Here is an 8,696-nt window from a genome sequence, read left to right as displayed (position 1 = left end):
CACCATTATATTATGTTTCATCATGATTCAAAGGTTGCAATCAATCTGCAGAGCAAGCCAGCACACCATTTTCTCAAACGGTTGGCCCCTGAACTAGGTGCCTCAATTTTTCACACTCAGCACCAGCGAATCATGGCCCTCGATCTTCATGGATGGTGATTTTCCATGGCCTGCACAGAAATGACAACCTTAATGATCCAATAATATTTGGTAGGCAGCAATCGTCTTGCACAGAGAGGCTTACCTGGCACATGAACTGGAGATATGGCAACCACTGTCGAATTGGCCTGGCATTTTACTAAATCACGAGGTGCTGGGCTAGGTGACGCAATACCCAGGGAAAGGAATTTCTAGCCTTCAGGTGTCATTCTCGGTGCAGAATTGAGTTGTTTCACGCCTGTACTTTTGGAATTTCCAAAGCTTGGTACAGCAGATTCATGTAGTGACGCCTGGAGCAGAAACTCCATGGGTTTGGTTTGGGAGGTATTAACTTTGTGCTAGAGAAGGACGTCCTGTTCTTGTGGTTGGTGTGCCGGATTTGCAAACTTCCCGCCAGGAGATGAAGAGCTTTCAGAAATTGTCCTCAAAAGGCTGCCACTCTCCCTACAATACAAAGGAATCTTGGTTTCTGGCACACGAGGTTGCAGAGTTTCCAGGTGGCACCATCTGTACAGGAGGATCTCTGCACTTGTACAAGCCCCACACATGGCAACAGCAGAATAAATCTTGACGTTTGGGCACCATATCCGCTGCAAGGGTATCACATCCTTTGGTGCTAACAACTGTGGCATGTTCAGACACAGCATTTGGTGCATGTGAATCAGCATGGTTAACCCTCAGAGTCAATCAACAATCTCCACCTGCCTTATCCAAGGATAATTGTTCTGGTGCTGCCATTACAGAATCACTAGATACTGCTTCAACAGAAGGCTTGTACCACAATGATGGCTGCAAAAAGAAGACAATAAGAAAGTAATGTAGATGCCAGTAAGAAAAAAGGTAGTGCACATTACTTATTTGGAACACTTAAGATCATCCTGAGAAGAGTAAAAAAAAATATTGTACGACGGCTGGACAAACAGGTTATTTCAAACCATTACAAACTGGTCAATCATCAAGTCTAAGCAAGTGGAGCAATTAAGGATAAGGAAGGTTTTGACTAGACCCATAAACCATTGGTTGAACATCCCTAATTGTAATAGTTTCTCTTTGCACATAACTACTAGTGCTCAAGTGGCATGAAGTTATTTGATAATTTCCTATCAATCTCGCTTACCATGAACCATCAAACAACTCAACTATTAGAAATGTTAAAAGTAGATTAAGCACATAACAGCCTTGTTATGACTAATTTGTATGGAAACAGTTGCATGTCCATACTATTCATGAGACACAAATCAATTGCTTTTGCTTCAAAAAAAGATACAGGTTTGGGTTTCAAAACTGAAAAGAAGCCTTCTGTTATGCAGCCAGGCTCATGCAATCAGCATTTAGTAAAACAACCTTTAGCAGGTTATTACGGTGAAATTGGGAAACAAAATGTGTTACCAAGTCCTTCCTATACAAGCTTGAACTTGTATAACACAAGTCTCGAAAGGTCCTCAGGTTTGACATGAAACAAGAAAATGCATGCAACTATGAACTTACACAGTAATGAAGCTTCTTCAAGGCCTCCAAAAGTACTCTCTCTCCAACTATTATTATCATTTTCTTCACCATTTCTTGGCGAGTTATTATGCTTTCCTGTCATGTGGAAAGATTGAAACGGTGGTTCAGCACACACCATACAAACCACAATAAAGACCTACCTTATAACTTTAACTTTTCAAGCTTATAGTACCTTCAGCTCCTCATAATGATGGATGAGAAGCTCCCTTGCCACTGATGATATATTGTCTTGAATAACTGCAAACAGAACTCTGAATGATATCCATGGGGAAGTTGGTCCTTCACCTGTTTCACAGATTACCTGCAAACAAATTGTTTGGTTGGATGAATGGAATACTACCGTACACCAAAGCTAAAATCATTTTCGGTTGCAAGGTGCACAGAGGGGGATTATTGAACAGCAGAGCTGATATGAGAGAAAGTTTCTGTTGTCCCATTGTAATCAATATTCAATAGACATGCATCTAACAGGAAAACCGATGGTGAACAAATAACAAGATTCAGGTTGCCTCACAGGTTGAAGTGTAAAAATATCCATTCCAACTTCCTTTAGTGATGGATTAAACCCTAAACCCTTCAAGTCAAGCAAATAATCTGAAAATAAGAGCACCAAATAGAATGTTAAGACTAACTTTCTCAATATGACATGATAAAGGTCTTATTAATATCATCTTACTGTCAATAGCAAAGCTTACAAACTTCTCACAGGGACAGTGCAAACCTCTCAACATAAACTTCTCTGTTAAGACTAACTCAGAAGAGTGCGTCACAAAGAGGCTTGACCAGCCTAGCTAATCAGCACCACAGAAACAATGCAAGTTGTCGGCCAGTTTGAATTGCATCAGGATATGGAATTCCACAAAGAAAGGCCATCATGGCCTTGCAAATACATTAACAAATATACACACGTCCGAGCAACAATACAATTTATTCAGAACCATCAATCAGAGGGACGAACCATGATCACAATACAGCTTGTGATGCTTTGAAGTAGCTAAGGGGTCAGAACCTCATGATCTGATGACAGACCCTGCCTAATTTGCCAAGCCCCGAGTCATCGACTTCAACGAGTAGCTTGCTAGACTACGTACGTACATACAGCTTAATTACATTATTTTTTAGCGACCAAATAATGATATGATGCTATACTAGTACACTACTATATGCTACTATGGACTATGGGTGGGTGGGGTGGCCAACCAGTACTATATGCTAACAATACTTACAGCTAGCAATAATGCAAACCCTATACAGACACATATCACCATCACCAATCCAGAATTATTGTCGAGGGAAGGAAAGCTCCAAAAGCATCTTCTTTTACCGGCATTTCATCCTCACAGGCAACCAATCTCAGAGTAGAGCTACTCAAATTCTTACACCTGACCTTCAGCTGCTCAAGGGTCCTGGCAAACACCTGCTCCACCCACGTCCGCACAGGCCTCTTCTCATGTGAATCGGATGCCCATGCCGCTGCCACTACTTGCTCCATAGCCACAGCGTCGATCTCCAGCCTGCACCTGGAGCCTAGAGTCTTGCTCATTGTACTGCTAAACTCCTGCAGGATGTCCTCACAAAGTTTGCCAAAGTCAAATGGTTTGAAATTGATTGACTCATCCACTGAACGTAAGAGGTTGCCCACAGATCCCTCTGGATCACCGGACGAGTTCTCATGGCTGCTACTGCTGTCATCATCACCATCATGGGCTTCAGCCTCATCACCTGGGAGGTTCAAGTCGAATGGAACGCTTGATCTTCTATGCAGTCGCTTTGAAGTGCTCGGTGATTCTGCTGTCTTTTCTTGCCCATCAGAGATGTGGAGCTTCCGCTTACTCAAAGAACTAGAGAACAAAGATGCTTGACTGTTTCTCAAGGAATGCCTTGAGGAAACTACAACTTTGCCTCCAGGGTCTTCACCGATGTTGGCTGTGCCTGGCTCAACTATGATCTTCAGTTGATGTCCACGAGCTGCCACAACCTTTTCTTCTGAAAAAGCATTGTCCTCTTCCATCCCAAGAGAGGCGTCCTGACATCCTTGGATCATTCTTGTAGACAACACCACAATCGAGTTATTAAGGTCAGCCACCCGTCCCCCATGCAAATCTTTGTACCTGCCAGTCTCCATGGCATGAATCAGGCTCTCCTGAACAAGGCAGTCAGCCCTGTCAATATTGTCAAGGAAGATAACTGAATGACGCTTCTTTCTCAACTCTTCAGCTATACAGTCTGTGGCACGCTTTCCTCTGAAATTGGGGTTACCCCAGTCATGGAGGCTTAGGTCCAGATATATCAGGTTCTCTGAGCCACCGTGCATCAGCTCAGCAAGTGCCTCACCAACTCTCCGCTTGGCAATGCTATCCGGGCCATAAAAACTAAACCATATGTCGTTCTTCTTGTTTGCACCACGACGCCTCTCCATTGACCTACACCGCTCAATGGATGCACAAATAGCACTCAAGGCTTCCTCCTGCCTCCCAACAGCCTTAAACAGACGTTCCATGAGTAGCTTGTAATTGCTCAAATCATAACTTTGTGCTGGGAGGGGTGAAGGCCTCTGCCATTGGCCAAAGGCAGAAGCACCCCCTGAAGCTGCTGAATGCAGAGCACTAGGTGAAGTTTGATCCCGATTTAAGGAACTCCTGAAGCAAGTGTAAGGCTGTACAGAGAAGTGAGGCTTAAGATTCAGATCATCAACCTTCTTGGGCATCAGCTGGATCGACCCTTCAGCATCCTTTACATGTTTACACAGTGCAATACTTGAATCCTTGGAAGAAGATCCACGAGGGGTGGCCAACTCCAAGTCAGTGGCCACAGGTGCAGCAGATGATGGTGCCGCATGATCTTCAGGGTTGTCGCAATGTGATGAGTTGCTATGTTGGGATGGCACAGCCCTATCTTGAAGGGGTTCATCACTCTTTGATTGCCTGACTTGAAGGTTCAATACAAGGTCTGCATTTATTTGTCGAACATCGATGTGATGTCGAAATAACTGGCATGGATCTCTGTTGATCCTATTGCAACCTTGATGGAGTCGTAGGCAGTACTCATTCCACTTCTTCTTCAGATTCTGTATTTTCGTACTCAATACCATCTGATCATCTCTAACCTGCACTGAAGAAAAACTGTACATCTTTTATACCAATCAAATCGAAAACTATTCATCTATCAGCAAGCTGTACAAGTTGCATTCACTATTTAACTTCAAAATTCTAAAAGATAGAAGTAGCCTCACACCTTGAGCACATCAAACCCATTGTTAGGACCCATCATGCTGCCATTCTGCAGCATGGATGGTAGACCATCTTGGTGAGCTTCAGCTGTAATGCCACTTCCTCTAATGATAGTTGCAACTTCTTGCTCATATCTATCGTTGCACTGTTGACATCGCAGGGCCTGAGGGCAGGAATTTGCTTCATAGGGATCGCACAGAAAACCTCCAAAAGGAACAAACGACTCCATGAAGCTGCAAATTACAAGTGGAACTGTTAGATCCTGCCGATGCTAATGAGCATGACTTGAAAAACATAAACAAGAGTCGTCTGGTAGCTATGTCACTTTGCAACAAACAGCACATGTTACGCCTTGTTATTAACTCCTTCCACAAGAGAAGGAAATATTATACAAGACTCAAACTGTAAGATGTCCAAATGAGGCTATCAGACATGTGTGGAAACATCATACTAGAAAGGGCAAGCACACAACTCCAGTCTACAAAACATTAAACTAGTCAAGAACAGTGTCATAAAGTAATCACAGTACTCGTGGTGACAAGCAAACACTTGTGATAGACTACTAGCACAGCAATCGCCGCACATGGATGCACAATAAAAAAAAATAAACAAGTGATCTGGCGATGGATAGAAAAGGAGTAGTACCTTGTAGTGGCAGGCATGGACAAGGCAGCAACCGTGGTTGCTGGAGCTGGAGGAGGCACGAGTCCGGCTGCAGGGCCGGCGTCGCGCACGGCGGTGATTGGCAGCAGCTGGAGTTCCCAGTCCTTGTCGACGAGCGGGAACTTGGAAAGGAAGGCGAGGTAGGTCTCGTAGGTGGCCGACCAGCCCATGACCCAGACCGTGTGGCGGCCGGCCGCTCTGTGCGTCTCGAGCAGGCGCGTGACCTCCGCCACCACCCTGCGAGCCGCGTCCTGCAGGTCGGCCTCGTCGGGCACCAGGTCCTTGAGGTCACCGATGCTGAAGATGATCCCAGAACCGGGCGTCGCGACGGCGAGGAGGTCCGTTTGATTTTGATTGACGGAGGCAGGGCCGACGGGGAGGATGCGGTACGGTGACGCGTTGGCGAAGTCTGCAGCGGCGGACGCGGCCCCGACGCCGACGAGCATGGGGTTGCGTCCGCGGGCGAGGATGTCGGCGATGCGGCGGCAGTTGTCTTCCCCCGGCGCGGCTCCGGCGGGCGAGGGGACGTCGGCGTCGTCCGCGGCCGCGAAGCTGCAGAGGAAGAGCGGCGGCGGGCGGGCGCGCGTGGGGAGGCCGGCGCGGGCCAGCAGCGGGACGGGCGGCGCGGGGCGGAGGATGGCGACCTTGATCTCGTTGCTGCGGAAGCCGGCGTCGGCGAAGACGCGGCTGACGAGCGGATCGTCGAGGATGGCGAGCACGAGGTGGGAGAGGTCGACCTTGACGGCGTTGGTGGACGCCGCCGCCTGGTGGTGGTGGTGGTAGAAGTGGAACGTGTCCGGGTTCCGGCGCTGGTTGGCCTGGGAGCGCTTGATGGCGGCCATGAGGGAGTTGGCGACGGGGGGCTCGTGCTGGTCATTGCTGCTGGAGGCGGAGGAGGAGGTTGGGGTGGAGGGGAGGCGGTCGAGGGAGACGGCGAAGCAGAGGTCGAGCGCCTTGAGCTGGAGGCGCGGCGAGTAGGCAGCGCTACGGGCGCGGGCGAGCGCGTCGCGGAGCAGCGGGGCGGCGGTGGGCGCGAGCAGCGAGGCGATGAGGTGGAGGGAGGTGGTCTGCGCGTGCGCCCGGCGGCGCGCGGAGGCGACGGCGGCGTCGAGCGCCGTGACGGCGGGCGGGGCGAGGCACTGGCGCGCGGCGGGCACCGGCGTCGGCATGGCGGGGGGAGGGGAGGAGTGGATTGGGATTAGATTTGACTGGGCATGGGAGCCAAGTGTAAAAACGCGAGGAGTGAAAGGGGAAATAACGGCAAGGCGGAGGGTGGCTGCGCAAAAAGGTGGAGGTGGTTGTTGTCGTTCCTTGCTCCACCAGTTGATGAGAGGACTCGCAGGGAATGGGAAATGGGAAATGGGGCAGGTGCTGCTGCTGCTCTATTTTATATATATATATATCTTCACCATTTTCTATTCATCTTTTATTCTGCTTTCCCTGTTTTTTTCAGTGGAGGGAAAAAAAAAGAAAAAAAAAACAAAATTGCTGGCGCAGAAGGCTGCTGCTGATGCTTTTGGGAGATGTCGTTGCTGCTACGGTGGGCCCCACGCGTCACTCACGGCAAGCAGTGCATGGGCCTGGGGGTGATGGTGATGCGGCGGGGCCCACGCACCTGGTATGGTATGGCATTGGTGTATTTGTGGGAAATTCGGGCCTGGTTTTTATTTATATTTGATAGATATCATTTAATTATAGACTAAGTAGACTTAAAAGATTTATCTCATAAATCATAGCTAAATTATATAATCAATTTTTTATTTATATTTAATATTCTATACATACGCTGTTAGATTTGAAAAATTTTGTAAAATTTTTTAAACTAAACATAATAGCCTCGGTGGAGAGCACCCCGTGCCTCGCTTTTTCCACTGCTGTGGATCTGGATACCCACCCCTGCGCTGCTGCTGCGCTCTGTTCTTTCTTCCACTGTGTGCTGTGAGTGGCTCGTCATTCTTTCCGAAAGATCGACACCTAGATCCTCTCCCAAATTGCAACACGTACACATGCAGCACCCAGTTTCTTGAGGCCTTGTTTAGTTCCAATTTTTTTTTGATTTTGGGTATTATAACATTTTCGTTTTTATTTAGCAAATATTGTCTAATTATGGACTAACCAGGCTTCAAAATTTTATCTCATGATTTACAGGCAAACTGTGCAATTGGTTTTTGTTTTTGTTTATATTTAATGCTTCGTGCATGTGTCGTAAGATTCGATGTGATGGAAAATCTTGAAAAGTTTTTTGGTTTTTTGGGTGAACTAAACAAGGCCATTAGAATCACATATTTTCGCCCACCATAGGAAGACATCAAGAGCCTGTTTAGCAGGGCTTCTTTCCGACGCTGGCTCCTCCAGAGGAGCCCTGCTAAACGTTTTTGTGAAGAAGCGGTTTTTTTTAGTAAAAAGCATATACCCTTGTGAGGAGCCCTGCCAAGTAGACCCTTTATAGAGTCATATTCGCTTAAACTTATCAATATTATTTTTCAGCTATGAAATAATATTTTTCTCTCATAATAAATTAACATCAGCATCAGGTGTCAGCACCAGCCAAAAAGGGCCTAGATCACCACACCATGTTGTAGTAAGAGCAACATGGTTAACAACTTTACATGCCATATATTAACCCGCAACCATCTAACATTTTTTTTTGCTATGGCTCTTGCTCACTCAAATCATAGAAAAATTACACTCCAAGCACACAATGATGTTGATGGCACAACCAAGCCAATGTAGTTTAGTTATATCTCTGCTCTACAACTTTGTTGATGGTAATACATCGCTTTCGTATCTTGGCTGAACGTTACATAACGATTCTTTTTCCTTTAGGGTGAAATTTTTCTGAATACAAGTTGTTATTCTTTTAGTATTCTCTTAACTTTGAAGAAGTAGACTCCTCAACTTTACTAAGATATAGACATATATGTTAGTTTTAGTATCATGATACACATGTCTTGTTGTATTATTGTTTTCCTGTTGTACATATGTGTGCTCAAAGATGTCAACATACATAGACAACACTTCATTAAAAAAACAATTGTATTTACTGTAGTCAATTCAATGACTACAACCTTGTTTAGTTCCTAAACAAATTTAAGATTCTCCGTTACTTCGAATCTTGCAGCACATGCATAGAGT

The 8,696-nt window shown here is 46.2% G+C and overlaps 1 protein-coding gene across 1 annotated transcript; it reads right to left on the bottom strand.

Moving 5' to 3' along the window:
* LOC8067572 (protein DWARF 53) lies at window positions 2,499-6,940 on the bottom strand. The gene is made up of 3 exons (XM_021461250.1): window positions 5,544-6,940; window positions 4,903-5,131; window positions 2,499-4,774 (listed from the first exon to the last, which is right to left on the bottom strand). Exons 1-3 carry the CDS (start codon window positions 6,728-6,730, stop codon window positions 2,936-2,938), a joined length of 3,255 nt encoding a protein of 1,084 aa, XP_021316925.1. The 5' UTR covers window positions 6,731-6,940; the 3' UTR covers window positions 2,499-2,935.

The sequence above is a fragment of the Sorghum bicolor genome, chromosome 5 (genome assembly GCF_000003195.3).
Source record: "Sorghum bicolor cultivar BTx623 chromosome 5, Sorghum_bicolor_NCBIv3, whole genome shotgun sequence".
NCBI lineage: Eukaryota > Viridiplantae > Streptophyta > Magnoliopsida > Poales > Poaceae > Sorghum > Sorghum bicolor.
Note: the sequence above shows the minus strand (reverse complement) of the source record. Positions and strands in the feature narration are given on the sequence as shown.

Excerpts from the sequence above, each read along its gene's own strand:
- LOC8067572 (XM_021461250.1), bottom strand. The coding sequence starts at position 6,730 with ATGCCGACGCCGGTGCCCGCCGCGCGCCAGTGCCTCGCCCCGCCCGCC. Across the intron at positions 5,132-5,543 it reads TCCATGCCTGCCACTACAAG|CTTCATGGAGTCGTTTGTTC; the intron begins GTACTACTCCTT and ends TGTAATTTGCAG. Across the intron at positions 4,775-4,902 it reads ATGGGTTTGATGTGCTCAAG|GTTAGAGATGATCAGATGGT; the intron begins GTGTGAGGCTAC and ends TCTTCAGTGCAG.